Source organism: Molothrus ater, chromosome 1 (genome assembly GCF_012460135.2).
Source record: "Molothrus ater isolate BHLD 08-10-18 breed brown headed cowbird chromosome 1, BPBGC_Mater_1.1, whole genome shotgun sequence".
NCBI classification, from domain to species: domain Eukaryota; kingdom Metazoa; phylum Chordata; class Aves; order Passeriformes; family Icteridae; genus Molothrus; species Molothrus ater.
Genome location: NC_050478.2, coordinates 10,686,222 through 10,706,848, shown reverse-complemented (window position 1 = coordinate 10,706,848; position 20,627 = coordinate 10,686,222). Strand labels below are relative to the sequence as shown.

At 39.9% G+C, this 20,627-nt stretch overlaps 1 protein-coding gene across 5 annotated transcripts in view; it reads left to right on the top strand.

Annotated features, from left to right (window-relative positions):
- DIP2C (disco interacting protein 2 homolog C) overlaps positions 1 to 20,627 on the top strand; it is a 309,444-nt gene that overhangs the window by 217,032 nt on the left and 71,785 nt on the right. For all 5 annotated transcript variants that reach the window (XM_036397757.2, XM_036397748.2, XM_036397776.2 and 2 more), the window contains 8 exons: positions 1,217 to 1,327; positions 11,065 to 11,188; positions 11,788 to 11,897; positions 13,231 to 13,333; positions 13,715 to 13,779; positions 15,546 to 15,639; positions 15,757 to 15,876; positions 16,727 to 16,841. In XM_036397757.2, the coding sequence (XP_036253650.1) occupies positions 1,217 to 1,327; positions 11,065 to 11,188; positions 11,788 to 11,897; positions 13,231 to 13,333; positions 13,715 to 13,779; positions 15,546 to 15,639; positions 15,757 to 15,876; positions 16,727 to 16,841 (842 nt within the window). The remainder of the gene's footprint in view (positions 1 to 1,216; positions 1,328 to 11,064; positions 11,189 to 11,787; positions 11,898 to 13,230; positions 13,334 to 13,714; positions 13,780 to 15,545; positions 15,640 to 15,756; positions 15,877 to 16,726; positions 16,842 to 20,627) is intronic.

Below are 20,627 nucleotides of genomic sequence, written 5' to 3'. Positions count from 1 at the left end.
GAGTGAGGATCAAAGTCAGTGCTGCCCTGGGGGTCAGGGCACCCCAGAGGAGACAGAGAAATATTCCCAGTGCCCTGGGTTTCCACAGATGTTGAAACAGTCAAAACTCAAGAGCTGCTAAGTAGTTTCAGCAAATGGCAAGGTGCTGTGATAATACACCCTTGTCCTGTGTGGGAGCCCAGAGGAAAGAGGTTTGGAGTAATTTGCCATGCCTTTGCATGCCACTGCAGCAGAGTGTGCAGGAATTACCAGCTGTGTTACAGCTGTTTGGGAGCTGAGCTGAGCTGAGAATGCCCATCTGCCTGAACTGAAATAAAGCCACAGAGAGGATCCAGCCACTGAGGCCATTCACCAGTGAGAGCCAGGAGAGCTCTGGGCCTGTTCCTGCCCTGCAAGGAGAGCTCTGGGCTCTCTGAAGTGTCTGCAAAGCTGTGACCCCCTCCCTTCTCCTTTCCCTTTGCCTGTGGAGGATCTCAGGCATTGTTCTGCCTCGGGCAGGGCCTGCAGGAGTCAAGTGCACAGCTCAGCACCTACTGAGCATTCCGGTGATCTGTGATTGGTTTTGGCATTCTTTTATCTAAATAATTCCCCAGCCCTAGCCCTGAAGCTGTTAAGTTCAACAAATCCACACCTAGGTTGGTATGTGACATGGCCAGCTCTGGATGTGACGTTTGCTTCTAGATACCAGTCTTTGTGTGTACACAGCACACAGAAACTTTACACTGGGACAGCAGGACAGTCTAGAACAAAACTGTTGTATGAACAAAGTGTAGTGAAACAAAACAGTGTGTTAATGATTGGCATAATGACATCCTAAGTCTGGATAATTTGATGTGGTCTCATGTACACTTCAGTTTCAGTAACTTCAAGCAAATTAGTACATTAGAATCTAAAATCCTTCTAATTCCATTTACTTAGGCTATTTAATACTGGTAATGCAATCAGTTAATTCAGAACCAGATGAAAGGTGTTGTCAATGTGGGAAACAATGCAGCATGAATATATTTAACTACATCCTAAGTGAAAATAGTAATAAAAATAATATTTATCAGAATATATTCCTTCTGATTCCACATTCATCTATTATTAGGCATTTGAATAGCTGTCTTAGAAGTGCTCCAATATCATCTGCATCCAAAAAGAAGCATGGAAACTCCAATTACCATGATCTGACACCTAGGATAAAACATTTTTAATGTGAATTTCTCTCTTTCAGGTAACCCTGGTGTTTCCTAACAATGATCCTGCTGCTTTTATGGTGGCATTTTATGGCTGCCTGCTTGCAGAAGTTGTCCCCGTCCCTATTGAAGTGCCACTTACAAGAAAGGTGGGGAACTCACTTTCTTCTCTTTACTCTATTTTAGCACTTACATCAGAATAAATCACAACTGAACATGGCTTTTGAGTACATTTTTGTGGTTAGCTAGCTCTAAATCTGAGGATACCAAGATAGTGCTGTGTGGTGAATTATACATAGCTCCTTCTGTTTTGGGATAGAAAATCTGAATATGTGCTTGCAGTTTCAGCAAATGCAGGTCTGCATGGAAAATGGGAGGAAAGTTTTTCAAGAGAACAGCTTTGCCAGTCATAGATGGATTACCTTTGTTGCCTTTTAAAGCTTTCTGGTGTTGGCCACTGACAAAGAATCATTGGCAACAACTGCTGATTTTCCACCTGTCCCTGCAACCCAAGCTATGTTATAATGCCACTGGTGCTGTGTGTGCTACTTCAAAGCTGTTCTGGAAGTGCCTTCTCCTGTGTCTATATATGCATGTGTGTCCCAAAGCTTCTGTCACCATGGTCACCTCTGCCAAGGGTGGCACTTGAACAAATTCAGCTCAGGAATTCTTGCCACAGAACATACATTCATAGAGAAAACTGACCACTGCTAATCAAAGCATTTCACATCCAGTGTTGGTTCAAAGGTAGAACCACATATCCCAGAGAAGTGTTAGGAGCCAGCTAGAGCAGTTCCAGCTGGAAGGAGTGTCTGGGGGCAGTGAGAGGTGGAGTGAACCACAGCTGGATCCCTTAGATAGGTTCTGCAGAATCTGAGGATGTATGCCTTGAAGGCTGTAAGTACAGCAAAACGTATTTATTAATTACAAGGGTTGCTTTTGGTCATATCCCCTTAATTTGCCATGTCTGGCAGCCCCCACATACCCCTTGTATAATTGCTCTTTTATTAGTTAGCACTAATAATGGCTTTCTTTAATTATTTGGTCTGGGCTTGTCCACACAAAGAGTGTTCTCTAATCTTGACAAGTTTTGTTTTTAAAGTGAATTGTTTTGTGAAATGTTGACTGAAGCCATGAGATGCCAGGCAAAGGCCTGAGCAAATCTATTGCTTTGGTCACATTTTCAATATTTCAATTGTCAAGGGCTTTTCTTTGAAACGTTCCAGTGTTAGAGTACTCTGGAGCAGAAGCTCAAATCTTTGTTTCATGGACAGAAGGAAGGAGCAAGGGAAAGAGGAGACAGGATGTGCCCCAGCTTAAACTGTCTGAGACTGGAGGAAAGAGGCAGGAGAGCTGGAAAGGCCATGCAAGGGGAGAGGATGGGGACCTCAGCCCCCATGCCTGCTTTGGGGAGGAGGGTTAGGCTGTTTCATTTGTAAAATGATGCATTTGGGAGCACTGAGAGGTGGACGTGGCTGTAGAATAAGGATGGTGATTTTAGTGGAAATGTTTGCACTGGGCTCTCATTGTGCCCTCACATCTGAGGGCAGTACATTTAGTCTGAGGCAGTTGCATAGCATGGTGCATTATTTTGATAAAAACCAGAGATTTTATATGCATCAGCAAAATAAGGCCAGTAGAATATGTACATTTTAAGATCTTACAGAGTGCTCAAATGGGCAAATCTGCTTTCATTCCATGAAAAAAATAAAGAAGCAACATGGTTTTGAGGGTTAAAAAAAACTAATATGTCTACTCTGTTACTATTCTCTGAGGTCTAATGACATTTTAAAGCACATAGATAGGTGTAAATTTGATTTATTTTGGAACATCTGATACCGCATCCACCCAGTAAACTATAAAATCCAGCTGTCCAAGTAAATACTCTGTGTCAAATGAATAACTTACCCTAATTTGGCTGCACCTCTTGGGTGTTTTTTTTTTTAAATATGTATCTATATATGGATATATAAATATACACTTACACATGTGTGTGTATATATATATATATTTATATAAAGGAATATCTACAGACTCAGACTGTTTATCTTTTGCCACAATGTTTAAATATCAAATTAATAGCACAATAACAGAGATGTCAGTTAAAAAAGCAGCATGATCCATACTCTATAAATAAAGCTATGCAATCTCACAGCATATACTATTTCAAATATCTTTGCATTTGTTTATATGGAAAGGCAACTGGAGTGGAAACAATGAGATGAAAATCGTGTTCCGAGTTGTCCCAGAAGGAATATGTCTGCCTGGTCAAATGGCAGTGGATTGCTCCTGGCATCCGTGGGAAGATGTCATTCCTGTCATCACACAATGGCCTAGACTGTTATTTTATGCTTTCCCATCATTTGTTCTCTGCTCTGCATGCTTCAGTACATTCTGGCAGTGGACATCTTTTGGGTTGCTTTCTGGAAGACAGAGAAGTGAACTAGCAAATAGAGCAGCAATTAAATTTTATATTATACTACAGGCTTACAGAATAATAAGCTGATACAAGATGAGCTATTTCAAGTAGTTATATTAGCAGCCATTTTTAATATTTAAAGTTTGTACTAGCAGCTTTAATACTGTTCTACATTTTCATAAAGAAGAGTGTTTCACAGCTCTGTGCAGAATTTTGTCCCTGGCAATTTAAAACTGAGCAGTAATTTTTGCAGCCAGGTAGAGTTTTGCCTTACAGATTGCTCTGTAGACATCTGTACCCAGATGGAAGTAGCAGCTTTTGCTTTACCAGCATATAGATTTTGTGTGTATTCTCTTTTTTGTTTTTAATATAAACTGTTTTCTTTAAGATTTTGACAGGATTTTTTTCCCAGTTCACTATTAGGTGAAAGTCCATCTTGCCTTGCTCTTTCCTTCTGCATCCCACCATTAAGTTGACAGAGTACCTAGAATAGCCCCAGGACTCCAGGGGATGTGTGACCTGGCATCTGGGATGGACTGTCTGAACATCCAGGAGCCATGCAGCATTCTCCAGTTTTATTCCCAGAAAGCTTCCTAGTGTTTGGCAAAGAGAAGTTGGAAATTGGAATTCCTGCAGCATGGTTTTGGCTCTTTAGATTTGGGACATCTGATCTAAAATTAAAAACCAAAATCCCAAACCAACTCTTCATTCTAAAAGCAGCAGCCAGGGGTTCTGCAGTCATTGTAACAATAGAACAAGCAGAATTTTTATTTCTCCTCCTTTCCCTGAATTTAGTACCATTGCAATGCCTTTATCATCAACATTCCCCAAAATTGTTAGAGCTAATCCTCATCCCTTCATTTATAGGCTCTGTTCTCTCAGAATGGTGTCCCTCTCTCAAAATTTGCTTATGTTTCCCAAACATTAGCAAACAATGTGTCCTATACAGCATCTTTTCCTTCAGAACTGCCGCTTATGTTAATCTTGTGAGTTGCAAACTATGTCATAGAATGTGCTGTCAAAGTAGATGAGATGGGAGTTTCAACATGTTGAGTTCTAGTTCAAACAGTGATTTACTGTGTCCCTCATGAAAAGATTTTAAAACAAGGTTTTGATTTCTTTTTCTTTATATTTTTTAGGTCAATGTTTTTTTCCATTTGATCGGCACCGTGAAAAATATTATTATTCTGCTCTGATACAGTCAGGGGAGCTAATCAGTTTTAATCTAAAAATAACATTTTTGTCCTCCAAGCACATTCACAGTTATGCTCAGTCACATGCTGTGAACATAGGAAGAAATCTATCCCTCACAGATCTTCATGGCCTCCTTATCATAGGCAGAATTTGTAGCAGGGTGTGTGTGACATGAAAGCATGTAAAAATTAATTTCTCACTCAAAATGCTATTTCCTAGCCTATTAGATTTAATGCTATGTGTGCTTCCAGCAGGCATTTCTGTACTTTTCCGGATGCTGGCTGTCACAGTGTGATTGGAAGAATTGTGTATTGTCATAGGAAATCTGGAGAGACCCACTCCAGGACACTTGAGATTTTTTTTTAAAGATGCTTCATACAGGGTAAAAACTGTTTTTGAGGAGCTCTTTTTATTAAATCCTGAAAAGTTATGAAAGCTTTAACAGTAGGCAGGGAGGTATACTCTTCCAAGACAGTGAAATTGTCCCAGTCATATCTTTCTTTGAAAGAAGCTTTCTAGTCTGAAGGAAATACACCTTGACATCTTTCCTAGTGTTTCAGGGCTCAAGATAAAAAGAGCTTTTCTTTCTCTCACCTTTACTCATTGTAGGGCTGTAGTGTGCCAGAAACACTGGAACTCTCCATGCTTTTGAACATCTTTTGACAATGCATCTCTTTCTCCCCTGCATTTAAAATATGTACAAAGTGTTTCATGTAATCTTTTCATTGGTATAATCTTCCAGTCCCCCCAAAGAATGTAAATTCCATCTGAGCTCCCTGTGCAAACTGCTGGGCCCTGCAAGCCCTGTGCCTGTCCAAATTCCTCTTCCTACCCTTCAGCAATGGAGCACCAAGAAGTCCTTGCTCAGTTTGCCGCAGTGAATCTTAGATCCTTTGAAGTCTGTGTTTCCTTATTATACTTTCAAGTTTAGGAAATGGTAATTTCCTGGAGAGAATATCGTATTTCATGCAGTGTCCACTGCCAAAAATAACTATTGTCTTGCTTTTATTAAGATTTTTAGATGTTAAATGCTCACCATTGCAGATTTCACATGCAAATTGCAGGCAGATATCAAGGCTGTTGTCTTAGGAGACAGTTCATTTCTTCATCTTAAAGCTGGGTATGAAGACTGTGTCTGTGCTGTGTTTAATTTTTACCAAGGTCTTTGTGTTTTTTAAAAAAAAGAAGGTTTCCTTGATGCCTTTTTTGGCTCAGAACTGGTGATGCTTGGCCTTTACATCTGATCATTGCCCTGTTTGTTCTTTACCAGCAAATTTTTGTTAGGGTAAGGGCACTGGAGCTCAAATAAGCATTGTAACAGAAAACAAGATTAGTTCAGTCTGTGATGCTCCACCACATAATTCTCATTTTGAAAGCAGTCTGGGATTTGCAAGTGAACAGAAGTAACCTTTATCAGGCCAACCTTTGCACAGGCTGTCTCTTCCTTCCTTATTAGATAAGGATATGCACTCTCACTCACGGAGACAGGATCATAACTGTTTTCCTTCACACAGATACTCTCACAAAGCATTAGAGAAATGACATTAACAGCATGCTGAAATGCAACCACACGTGGGATTTTTTTCATCCTGACAATGAATTATCACTCTGCAGCAGGAAGAAGACAGTTTGCCTCCAAGTACTGGTGAAAACCTTTAGGGAACCTTTAATAAAAGTCTTTAGAAAACTTTGAATGGCTGCCTACAGCAGAGAGGATTTCTGGGTTGCTTCATCTGAAAGATTGATCTCTCTAGGTGTGTGCAGACATAGTCTAAAGCTATGCACACCTCAATTTTCATACCCCAGCAAGTGCTGTGCCTTCAAGAAATGTAAGGTGACAGTTCCAAAGTCAGCAATTGGTCTCAAACTTCATGCTGCAATACCTCAGCTCTGTGTTTTGCCTTCCACCTCCATTACATGTTACTTCAGACTGTGAATTGTGGAGGATTTGACAATGAGCATCTCTGGCAAGTCTCTCCCTGTCTGCAGTTGGGACTGCACTCAGTTGTTTCAATTGGTCTCCACCAGCTCCCTGAAGTTTCTCTCCCCACAACATTCAGCAAAATAAAGTGTTTATGGCAAGTGGGGGGTTGAAAAGTAGCAGATAACCAAAACAGCAACTAACACTTGTAACAAAGCAGTGTGTCCTGAAAATCTATTCCCTTCACAGGTAGGAGATTGATTTTACTTAGAGGGGAAAAGGATTTGGGGGTTTTGACAGAATATTATTTGGTTGTGTCTCTTTGCAACTTATAAAGTAGTTTTCACCATTGCAACCATTCATTTCACGTTGCCCAAAAGGCAGGGCAATAATTTGTCTGTCAAATCTGTAATAATCATTGCCCCTAAAGTCAGTAGCCCTTTTTGTGGCCCATATGTAAACTTTGACAGCCTCAGGCAAAGGATTGCACTTTTAGCTCAAATTTCATTTTTCAAACACAAGTTTTGCCCAAGGTCCTCACTGTTCTGGGCCTGTCATGCTGAGGTATGAGGAGCAGCAAAGACTTGTGTTTACATGGTTGAGTGTGTAAGGAACATTGTGGTGTGTCTGTGGGATGTAAAAAGGTTTCAGGGATGTGGGATGTATAAAGGCTTCCACCTCCTGTCAGTCCAGTATCCCAACACCACCTGAGTAGTTAGGAACAAGTTCTTCTGTGGGCCACCAGTTTTCACAGAAGAACCTATATGGGGCAAGGGACGTCAACCCCTTCTTCATGTCTCTATTCTCTGCAGTAGTTTTAGATTCTGGGTCAGGATGGAACCACCAGAAACAGGCAGAAGGTGAGGATAACTAGTTATGAGGTGTGGGAGACTGAGACTGAAGGTGGAATTGATGGGCACCAAGTAGGAGACTTCCAGAAAGCTTCATTGGGTTCATACTGCAAAATCCTCAACTGGAGCTCCTGTGGCCCTTGAGAAGAGTGTCTTTCACAGCACCTCTGCTTCAGCATCTTGATTTGCCTTTGTCTTGCAAGGCAGGATTTACTGTGGCCCCCAAATCATGGTGTGGGATTTGAAAGTCTGTGAAACACACTGCCCATGCCTGGTGAAATTCTTCCAATCTCCCATGGCAGTGTTACATCACATGATTGTTCAGTCATGTTTTCCTTACAATTGAAAGAATATCTGTTCAGAAAAGAATATTAATGCTATTTGAGGTGGGCTGTCCTGATGTAAAGCAGTGTGCTATTACAAACTGTTACATGTGCACAGATTGTGTTAAGAAATCTATGTATGTGTGTGAACTGCTACAAATGAATGATTAATATTTATGTGGACATCCTCTGAGGCAGTCGACATGGCACCAAGGGAAAGTTTCGGCATTCTTTCTTGTGTTATCTAAAAACCTGTACACTGTTATACAAGTTTCTTTTTTCTGGTGTGTTCTTTTGCTGGGAGAAGAATTTGACAGGTGATTTCTTAGCTGATGCATCCCCCAGGGCCATGGTATGCTGATGCTTGAGGGTCCACACTTTCTACTGGTTTCCTTATGTTAGATTTCTTAATGGAATTTGTTAGGTTAATTTCTGTTTACAAAGTTCAGCATTAAATGGAATTTCATTTCTTGAGAATTGGCATTTTCTTGATATAGTGGTGAAACAGTTTCTAGCAGTCTTTTATACGATATACAATTATAACAACATTGTAATTTAAAATTGAGATCAATGTCATTGCCGCATTCAATTATAAAATTTATAAAATTAAATTTTTTAGTTGGTAGTTAGAAATTCATACATATATTAGTAAGCATTTATTAGATTAAATTTAATGGGAAATTGTGAGCAATGGTAGTATGAATCTGATATTCTAAGGAACTCATGACCTCCCTTTATAGATGATAGAGTAGCAAGTCTTAGAAGCTCTGTTGGCCAAGGAGTGGTGTTCTCCATGGAACACTCCAGCCTTCCTCTTCCTGCCATTCCTTCTGAGGGACCCTCAGGAGAGCCATCCCTCCTGCAGTGTTCAGGCACCCACATTTCCTTCCTCTGAGCAGACTCCAAGAGTGGAGACAGGTCTCATCCTCATGTGAAACCAGGATTAGATCTTACTAAGTGCTTGGCCCATGGGTTTGACAACAGAGGTGTGGAGCAGCTGACATGAGAGTCAGTGAGGACAGGAATTAATGCTGGACAAAGCCCATGAAGTCCTGGAAGCCCCCCTGGTGCAGGTGTGGTGGGGCCAACAACATGCTCCCCAAAGTGTTGTTCGTGGAGACACCAGTGTTATTCTCTGTTCACAGAATGCTCTCATTGTCTGGTTTTATATGGGCAAAGATGATAAACAAGCTTAAGTTTAAAAAGCCTTGCTGAAAAAATGCCTTTTCATTTTTTTCCTGGTTTTATAAACATTCTGGCTATAATAAGCAAAAGCAAATACAATAATTCTGGATAGGAGGAGTTATATGGCATAGACTTTGACAGATCAGTTAATTGTCTCACATTGCTTGCTCAGCTATCAAAGTTCTGATAATTGCTGCCATATACATATTTTGAGGTAGTATGGAAAAATAAGCTTCTGCTTGTCCTCTGTTCTCATTGCTTCTCCATTTTAGATGGTTTTATTTGACTACATAAAAATTTCATTAAGAATTGGTCAGGCTCTGTGGCTTTCTTTCCATCATACAATTTTGCTTTGAATAAATCAATAGATTAAGGCAACTGTTCCATATTTCTGGTTGTTTCCACTGTTGAGTGTGCTCTATGGTTGATTTGAAAGATAGTTTAATTTGATCTTGTGAATCTCTTTAGGTGGTTTTCAGTAGAATAATTCTGTGAAGAAGGGGTCAATATTTCAATGTGCATTTACATGTAGGGCTTTGCTCTGTTGAAGAGCCTGTTGGAGAGATGTAAAGTTCATAAATGAGTAATGACAAGACACTATACATAAAGCAGATGTAATGCTGTAGAAGCACAGCATCTCCTCAAGAACAACTATAGCCTAGACTGGGAAATCATTACATGACTTCTTAATGTCACTGCTTCTATTCCCTTGATGAAAGTAAAATGTAATGAGCTTACTGTAATGAGCACTTGACTGTATGTGGTACTTCTGAAATGTGCCTGTAACTACTCAGTGAAATGGTTATTGACAAATCAGGTTAGATCAGCATAAACAGGGAAACCCTCACCGCTGTACACCCATCATAACATCTTAATGGTTGGAAGCTTTCTCCAGGTGGAAGCATCTGTAATCCATGTTATTTCCTAGAATTGTCACAAGATCACAGAATGGTTGAAGTTAGCAGAAATGTGTGGAGGTGACCTAGTCCAGCTTCCCTGCTCAAACAGGGTGCCCAGGACTATATCCACAGTAGCTTTTGGATACCTCCAAGTATGCAAACTCTACAACCTCTATGGGTGCTTTGTGCCAGTTACCCTCCCAGTAAAAAGGCATTTCCTGATTGTCAGAGGGAACCTCTTCTGTTTTGGTTTGTGTCCATTGCCTCTGGTCCTGGGCCAGTAAAGGAAAAGTAAGGAAAGAGCCTGGCTCCATCTCCTGCACAGCCTCCCTTCAGGTGTTTGTACACATTGACTGGATCCCTCCCTAAGCATTCTCTTCTCAAGGCTGAGCAGTCCCAGCTCTCACTCTGCCCTCAGAGGAGAGATGCTCCAGTCCCTTCATTATCATAGTGGCTCTTTGCTGACTCTCTGCAGTAGCTCTGTGTCCTCCTGGAAGCCCAGAAGTGGTGCCAGCCCTGGGGATGTGCCTCACTGGTGCTGGGGGGGAGGATGCCCTCCCTCAGCCTCTGGCAATGCTCTGCCTCACACAGCTCAGGGTGCCATTTGCCTTCCTGTGCACACTGCTGGTTCACACTCAGCTTGCTGCCCACCAGGACCCCCAGGTTCTTCACAAAAAGCTGTTCTCCAGACAATTCTGGTTCCTCAACATGTGCAGGACTTTGGATTTGCCTTTGGTGAATGTTATGAGGGCCCTGTCTGGCAAATTCTCCAGGTTTCTCTCTGGATGGGACAACCCTCTATCAGATCAGGCATTCCTCCCAGACACTTGTCATTTCTGAAGAGATGCAAGAGCAGATGCCATCTGATGGCTTCCACTGTCTTTATGATTTATGTTGCTACAGACAAGAGGATACCTAGCTTGTGGAATTCCTTTGTCAATGTACAGATGAGTTTTGATAGTCACCTAAAAGGAAATTAATTTAAAGCAAAGAGACCTCAAGATAATTTTCCTCTCAAGATAATGTGCCCAAGAACACAAGTGCTTTCAGCCTATAATCACTTCTAAGCAATTCTGTATTTTTTTATCTCTTAGGATGCAGGAAGTCAACAAATAGGCTTTTTGCTTGGAAGCTGTGGAGTTACTGTGGCCTTGACCAGCGATGCATGCCATAAAGGACTGCCTAAAAGCCCCACAGGGGAGATACCACAGTTTAAAGGTAACCTAGCCGTAGTTTATCGTGGCTCTCACTGGTCATTTACTACAACAAACTGCTCTTGTTTCGTGGCTGTGGGTGAGGGTCAGGCTGTGATGAAACCCTTGCCACAGGAGCAGCTGGGACACTGCTGTCCTGGTGTGTCACTGTGGCTGTGATGGCTGTGCCAGCCTCATGGATGGAGCACCAGTGCTCCCAGTCCAGCTCTCTGCTGGCTCAGCCAGGCTGCTGAGACCATCTGTGGCCACAAAAATTCAACCAACAGTCTTAGGACTGTAGTAGATGAGAAGTGTTCATAGGATTCACTCCTTCAATGAAGTATAGGGACTTCTGATGGGGAAGTGTGAATGAACTGCTGGGGCAAAAAACAGCTTAAACTGCCCAGCCATTCCCTTAGGGACTGCCTAAAAACACCTCAGTAGCTGTGTTAGAAAAGCAGATCTGCAAAATTTTCTTTCCCATACTACACTGAGGTTCAAAGGAAGCAATGTTTAGGTAATGGTGACACAGAATTTTCAAGAATAAAACCCTGGCAGGGAAGGCTTTTGTCTTGTCTTATCCAGCAGAAACTCAATGAAAGCTGGCTTTTGTTTGTACCTCAGGCTGGCCAAAGCTGCTGTGGTTTGTCACTGAGTCTAAACACCTCTCCAAGCCACCTCGTGACTGGTTCCCACACATCAAGGATGCCAACAATGACACAGCTTACATTGAGGTGAGTTAATGAAGATGCATCTTCTCCTCAAATCATTACATGTGGCACTCTGGATTAGGTAAACATCATTATTCATTCAGTAGTCACAGAAGCAAAGAACATCCTGCTTTAGCTTGTTAATAAGTAATGTTTTTTTAATAAATTCGACCAATACTGATTTCAGAAAAGTCAATGGAATGTTAAATTGTTTTCTGGGTGTTCCTAACATTAACATTTTTATGTGGCTGCTGCAGTGTTATATTACATTTACCTTGAGCAATCTTGGTTCTGTTCAGTGTGGGCTTGCCCACTAGCCTTGAATGGATAGATGACAAGGTTCACAGTGAAGCTTCAGTTCTCATATCCCAATCTTCAGGCTCTTTGAAAAAGAAAGAATTTCTTGTTCAAATGCTTGCCTGTCACTTACTGCTTTATGAGTCACACTCCCAACAACAGAACAGCATCAGGAAGGGAAAGTTAGCAATGCTGTTGAATTTAATTTTCCTCCTTTTCTTCCCATCATTTTCTCCCCCTTCTGCATAGACTCAAATGCTTTGAATTCAGTGGTGGTAATATTGAATTTAAATTATACTTCCAAGGGACTAAGTGCAAGTGAATGGACCTTAGTGCAATCAGGACATTGGGCTAGAGAGGCAGGGATGTCTTCACTCTCAATCTTGCTGATTATCTTCATCATGGAGAAAGATAAATGTTTAATTTATTACCTGCCCCTGATAGTTCTCAGACACTTACATAAAGTTACAAAAATTATTTCAATAATCACCAATGGCCTCCCACCTCTTTTCTGCTGCTTTTTCATGAGTCTCACATTCTCCTGATCAAAGAGCTTGTGTCTTTCAGGCTGTATACACATAGATTATCATCACAGCACCCAGCAAGGATTCTGCAGTCAGTTCTTATCACATGCCTTATAAAATGCAGAAGGGAGAAGCTGGGGTTTAGTGGTTGGCCTATAAAATCTAACATGTAAACACTGAACAGACTGAACTAGGTTATTCTCTGCTAAATCTAGCCAGTCCATTAGTCACTGACATGATCAGAATTGTTAGAGTTATGTTTCCATAATGCTGGTTTTGAAACAACACATAGATTTCAGATATCAGACCTGGGAATCTTCAGTCAAAAGAGAAAGCCTAGCTGAAAAAAAAAAAAAAATTGCCATTTAACAAAGAAATGCCTCCAAAACTCCCCAGTACTGCTGCCTTCTTAAAATAGATGTGTCATTAGATGTGTCCATCATTCACCTGCAGAGGAAACACTTTAAACATAACTATTAAATAATGGAATTACGGCAATTCTTTCACATTGACTTTCCCTGCTTATTTCTTTTTAGTACAAAACATGTAAAGATGGAAGTGTGCTTGGGGTAACTGTGACAAGGATTGCACTGCTGACACACTGCCAAGCTCTGACCCAGGCATGTGGATACACAGAAGGTATGGAGTGTGCTCATCATCCTTAAAACATGTGTACATCATCACTGTACATCATCCTTAAAATCAAGTGGGGATTGTCATTTATATTTCATCAGTCTCCTATATTATGTTTTAAACAGTTCGGTGCCAAAGGCTTCTACATTTAAAAACATGATTTTTTTTTTCATTTGTTTCAGGAAATATGTTCATGTTTAAAATATCTATAGGAGAGGTACAAATAATGTCTTAACCAATATAAATCCTGCAGTGGAGATTTACTTTGAAAGTTGACATTGGAGGTCATCAGTCATGTTATACTGAAGCTTCCTTCCTTTGAGTGGGTTTGCCTTGGGTCAATGCCATGTTCTAAAAAATAAATTCTGCTTTGTTTTTGTTGGACAGCTGAAACAATTGTGAATGTACTAGATTTCAAGAAGGATGTTGGTTTATGGCATGGAATTCTTACAGTAAGTGTGTTTTTTATTCTCTCTGAGTATTTGAAAATAAACTAATCTAATATGCTTAGTGCTGTCACAAACTGGGATGTCCTACAGTTTCTTCTAATACAATTTTTTCTGCTTTGAAAGCAAAATAAATGTCATTTAAACCTTCTCTAGTGCATTTACCCGTATTGAGCATGATAAAGATGTCAGTGTATTTTTATGTATCATGTCAAGTACTGTGATCACATTCTTATCATGTTATCTCACCAATATGTGATTTTGAGATCAAACTTTATAGCAGAAACAAATCATATTAGTACTGTCCTCTGTAGGGATATGATCCAGTGGCACAGTTCTATTGCCCCTGACTAGCTTTGCTGTCAAAACTCCCACCAACGGATGGTTTTGCTAACATTAAGTATTCCCAATACTTTAAGTTGCATTAATTTTCTACTTGATGTTGAAATGTTTTCCTCAATTGACATGGGAGACAATTGACATATTTTCAAGGATTGCTTCTTAAGGTGCTGTTGCAATCAGTGACTGACAAATTGTTTACTATTCACTGATCATTTTAAGAACAGATGTCAAATCTTGAAGGGTCATTGTTTGGGGGTCCCATGATTTTGGGGGTCCCCGGAATTCCCAGTGATCAAATATGTTTTTCCCCTGCAGTGTTACTCTGTTCTCACTATCAAAGTGCAATAATAACATTTCTGAAGCAGAAATGATTAGGCTTAACACCCATAAGTATCTCATGTTAAAAAACCATCTCTATCACTGGTTGAAGGCAAATGTCTAATAGAGATGTTCTGTGCCTTCCTTTGCTATTAATCTTGTTCTGAACTTCATTTTTTTTCAGTACTTGCCTGTTTTCCTGTGCCTATGCTTGTGCCAGACTGAAAGGATAACTATCTTTTGCAGCTCTCCAAGTGTTTAGATGACTAATCCACTGGGACACTTAACCTTTCTTAAACCTAGGTTTTCCAAAACAAATACTGTATTTAACCTGAGCTGCTATGAAGGGAAGCGTGTTGCCCTGAGGAGATATTTCTAAATGCTAGCATAAGTAAAGCAGCAGCTCATTTACAGGATGTGTGTTTGACACTGAGAAATCACTGCTGCAATTGATGGGCTCAGACTGAGAGATCAGCTGTGGGTTTGTCATTGGTTTCACTCAGCTGCGTTTTCTAAACTTCCTGGAGCTCTTCATGACCTTAGTGAAAATACTGGAATTAGCTCACCTGGAGAGAGACTAAAACCTCCTTCATTAATTTTCTTTTAAAATGAATTGATTTCTGCTTAGTCTAGGATTTCAATTTCTTTGTCTCCTGTCTTTTAAATAATTTGTGCTCCGCTACCATTGGTAGCTTTTAGTCTTCCCAGAGATGGATTTCTATAGACAGATGTCTTACTGCTTTTGTCCTTTTTAGTACAGTGTTCATATATATGGCAGATTATCGGGCTTAGGGATAATATTTAACTACATAGCAAACATGCAGACATTCTTCACCCAATTTTTTTTTTCTATTTAGAGTGACCCTCTTTGAGTATGAATAGAAAGAAAATGTTTTTTTTCAGTACTGCATAAAAGTTACAATCTGATTAGTATAAATCTTTAATCCTTAATTAAAGCATTGGAAAATGAGTGTCTGTTTTATCTTAATGTAGCTAGATAGGAAAAGATGAATGCCAGAACAGAGTGATTTGCACAGATGCCCATGCCCATAACACAATATGAGTAGTTGCCACAATTTTTGTATCAAACCCTTTTATCTTTTTGATTTCAGAGTGTCATGAACATGATGCATGTCATCAGTATTCCATACTCCTTAATGAAAGTGAATCCTCTGTCATGGATACAAAAAGTCTGTCAATACAAAGGTAAGGAACAGGAATATACAAAAGTTTGCTTGATAGCCAAACCCAAAAGTTCAAATTGATAACACAGCTGCCTAGCTTTTCTGTGGTGTGTTAGTAATTTTCTCATTGCTGTTGCAGCAAAAGTGGCCTGTGTGAAGTCCAGAGACATGCACTGGGCCTTGGTGGCACACCGGGACCAGAGGGACATCAACCTCTCCTCGCTGCGGATGCTGATAGTGGCTGATGGTGCCAACCCATGTAAGCTCTGCTGCTCCAGTGCAGGACACAGCAGGAAGGGGTTTCTTCTCTCTTGCACTTAGAGCTTCAATCTTCACCCCTCTTAGCTAAAATATTTGCAAAATATGCGGTGTGTCTACTACAAACAGTGTGACATTTGTGGAAACAGTGATCAATTTGGGATTTTTTCTAAAGTATATTGTTCTTTAGCTCATCCTGAAACAAACTTGATATTCCATACAATGTAAGTTGCAGTAAATCTAGTTTTGTTTAACATCACAGTCATGTATAAAGACTGAACCTATAAAAGTTGAAGCAATGAAAACCTTAAGCTAAAGAAAGGATCAGAACATTTCCTCTGAATGACAGTTCTCAGCTGCAGAAGTAAATGAGAATTTTAGAGGAACACTTAAGCTACTCTGAAGAAACACATCTAAATCACTTCATGGCAATTAACAGCATGAGCTGTTCCTCTGTATTATTTAAGATACCAGCATAGAGGTGTTCTGCTTGTTTGTAGTAGTTTGGAATTCATGAGTTAAATCCTTAATTTCCCTCATCCTAGAAGAGAACACTGCAATGAAATTGATACTGTAAATCTAGCAGTAATGCCTTTTCTATGTAAGCATAATGTAAAGATTTCATGTTTAAAAATTAGTCTTTATTCCCTGTACACATATACACAGCTGCTTATACATACATATAAATATAGTTGTAGCAGCTATGATGCATTTCCCAGTGGACAAGGATCCTTTTTAAATGATTTTTTCTGAAAAGCCTATATATTAAATAGTAAATTTGCAGTTTGAATAGCATCACTTCAGAAATCAAATGAGTTTTCTCTCTGATTATTTTTTTTTCTTTACCCCAGGGTCCATTTCTTCCTGTGATGCATTTCTCAATGTCTTCCAAAGTAAAGGTCTAAGGCAGGAGGTCATTTGTCCCTGTGCTAGTTCACCAGAGGCTCTCACTGTGGCTATTCGAAGGTATGTGTTACACCAGTGAAAACAGACCCACTGAATGTGTATATCTGGTAATTTGAAAAAAAATAATTAAATATGATTCTGCATATTTAAGTTCTATATGACATTCATAGTTTGCAATGTGTTTATGTCCAAGGAAGACATACAAGAAGAATTTTTAGAGTAATGATTTAACTTCAGAATGCTTTATGGCTCCCATTGCTGTAATTTTATCTCATTTTAAATTAAAGAAGTTGAAATGCAAAAGGAAATTCTGTAAATAAAAATGTAAAAATGCCACCGTAAGCATAAAATTAATTAAAATGAGAGAATTGAGTGGAATTGCCATTGAGGAAAACCATATTCTTAAGTACTCTGTTTAGAGAGAATTATGACCTTCTGCAGGCTGCTTTTGGCTGACAGGCACTTTTTAACCATTCACAGACTCTCAGTAATCATCTGGAAATGCTCTTTGAGTCTGAGGGATTTGTGACTAGAAATAAAATAGATAAATCCCACTAAAACTGTTAAATGCTACTAGAACTGTTAAGTGTTATGTATATACAATCACAGTGTTGTTCAAGTTGGAAATGACCTTTAAGATTATTGAATCCAACCATTGACCCAGCACTGCAAAGTCTTCACTAAACTGTGTCCCTGAGTGCCACTTCCACACATCATCTAAATACCCAAGGATGCTGTCTCAGCCTCTTCCCTGGGCAGCCTGTTCCAGTGCTTCTTCCTTTGGGTGGAGAAATTTTTCCTAAAATCCAATCTAAACCTCCCCTGGCACAACTTGAGGCCATTTCCTCTTGTTCTGTCTCTTGTTACCTGGGAGAAAAGACCCACCTAGCTACAGCCCCCTTCCAGGCTACAACCTTCCTTATCACTTGGGATATATATAGGATATATATAGGATATCACTTAGGAAGTGATAAGGTCCCCTCTGAGCCTCATTTCCTCCAGGCTGAGCCCCCCAGCACCCTCAGCCTCTCATAAGACTTTACTCCAGCAGCAGTATCCTGTCAGGAGGGCTGTAGCACACAGTCAATGGTGTAAGTATTGTCTGTTTTTGCAGAATTTTCCAAAAATTGTACATTGAACAGTAAGCACTTTGTTTTTAAGTTCATGTTTCTGCAGCCAATTATAATTGCTTCATGTTAGAACATGCAATATAAACGTGTAAAGCACTAAAATAGCATTTAGTAAAATACTTCCTGCCACAAATTCCTAAACACACAGTCCAAGTGAAATTTAACAAGATTTTCAATTAGCTTTCCAACAGAACATTTACAGGAGGAAGGACATGAGGCCAAGAGTGTGGTTGATTTTCAGCCACCTCATTATTAGCTTAGAACATCTGAAAGCAATCCATCAGGAACTTCCCCTGCCCAGGTTAGTTGTGTTTCTGTGAACCACAGGATTTCAGAGAGCCCTTCACTCAGCTCCACCTGCCTCTCTCACCTTCACACCAGAAGTACCCAAGTGTCTTTCCCTTAGATGGGTTTCCCTGCCATTGGCTGTGCAGGTCTTTGCTTCCTTGGAATGAGCTCTTGCCTGTAAGTTCAGAGAGGAAGTAAATGGGCAGCAGACACCTCTTGTGCTGAGCATTGAGCAGGTTTTTAATTTCCTGGGCCGATTCTGGAAAATTTGGCTCAAATCACAGGTTAGGAAGTGGGAAAACTTCATAATGGCATGACTGGTATGCCCTTTCTAGACATAAGCTCTGTGTCTGTAGCTCTCTGAAGCACTAAAAAATCATTTCCAAATTAACTAACATTGAGACCTTACAAAAAAAAATTAATAGCACATAGCATTGTGGATAATTCAAAATAAAAAAATAGGCATTTTATCTTCAGTTCGTGACTGTGTAATTACAGAGCAGTTCTTACTGCAGTGAGTGTTACAGAACACATCTCCTTTTATTTGAGCTCTGTTTAATGGTAGGATAATGCTAGATGAACTTGGGAGATGTAGTATTTTTCATTTTGTTCAAGCCATCTCCACTGACAGTAAAGTCATTATCATACAATTTCCAAAGAGTTACTGCTGAAGTATGCATTAAAATGACTCCCTGCAGAGCAGAGATCCAGAGAGCTCCCTGTTAATGCTCTGACTCTTTCAAATTCTATGGTGTATTTTTACTGAACTTCCTACAAGCAAGAGTAACAAAACCAGTTCTCAGTTGAAATAGCCTTATAGTTTAGAAAAAGACAGTAATAGGCTAGAGGTGCTTCAGCCTTAGTGCTGAATCACAAAGTCTAATATTCAAAGGAATGTGTCATGTAAATTCATGTTATTCCCCTTTGGTTTACTGCATGTTAGTCTGAACCCACTTGCTTAAGGGAGTGCAAAAGTTTAAGGACAGGGTTTTTTTCCCTTTTAAATGGCTGGCAAAAAGCAGTGGTCAAATAGATTGTATTATCTGGAAATGGTGGGAGGAGCTGCTCTCAAAATGCTTTGTGTGATAAGTAGTGCAAGAAAATGGATGTGATGGAAGTCCAGATGGTCTCTGCCTCTGGAAGTCTGTGAGAAGCCCGCAGGAGACCTTTCTTCTCATGAGCACAAAATGTGTGTTTTGGGGAACAGGGACGAGGGAAAGTTGATCAATAATGTCACTGAAAGTTCCTTTTACATGATGGGAGTGTTATTTATCACAGGTGCTTGTTTACTAGTGCCATTTGTTATGCTCTAATGCAATTTCAAGCACGCTCACATCCTTCTTTGTTGACAATGTCACTCGAGAAATATGGCTCGTAAAACCTATTAATTGAAATTTATAGAGCCCATCAGGGCAAGGCTTACATGAGCAGGACTGGCTGAGGCCCATCTAGTATTTCAAGCACAATAGAGGAGAAATGTCACATCAAAGGACATTATCTGTTAAAAAAATAGTTGTGTTGTGATGGAGTATTTGGGAAAAACACACAATTGTGAGCTAAATATTGGCTATTTTATCCATCCTGAAAAGAGCTGGAATCTGAACCTAAATCAGCACCATGTCACCTTCCAGTTTTGCAATTTAAAATGCAGGACAGTGCAAGAGTCCTTCCAGACATGAAAAGCTCTGACACATTCCCCTGCCTTGGTAACTTGCATACATCAACACTCATTTACTCAAGGCACACTCTCCATAGGTATAATTGTATCCACTGGTGCAGCAGGTGGTTTTATACTGAAACAAGCTGACAGCATCTTGTGCTGATGCTGTGGAATTTTCCAGCAATGAATCCAAGCAAACTGAGGCGTTACCAAGAGGCTGCATCCACATTTTGACCATGACTGATGAAGGCATAATTTGTTTTAATTTTCTTGTGGTAAATTAGAATAGGAAGGATTCAATTAAATGCACTAAAATGAAGATGGTGAAGTCCTTGTGTCTTCCACAGATACTTGACAGTAAATCTATGCTACGTTGCCTCAAAATAGATAACATAGAATTTATCAAGTTATTTACTGATCAGTTCCAAATATTTGTTGTGCAGTTTCCTTCCATATTGTCTGCATCATCTTTCAGTATATTAAAAATTAGGTAACAGCTCTTTACTTGGGTGGTAAGGCAATCTTTATAAATTTTTCTGAAAATTAAATACAGGCTGTTTTGGGTAAGTGTGAAGGGATTACTTGCATCTCAGCAGCCCCATATTTGTGGGTGGGTACTGAATGAAAGATGCAATTACTCAGAAATGACTGAAAAACAGGATTTTACTGGGCCTAACAGGGGAGGCAGAAAGGAGGAATTTTAAACCCTTGAAACAGAGGAGTATTTGCAATAGCAGTGCATTGAGCACAAGGAAAGGTTTGCACCTG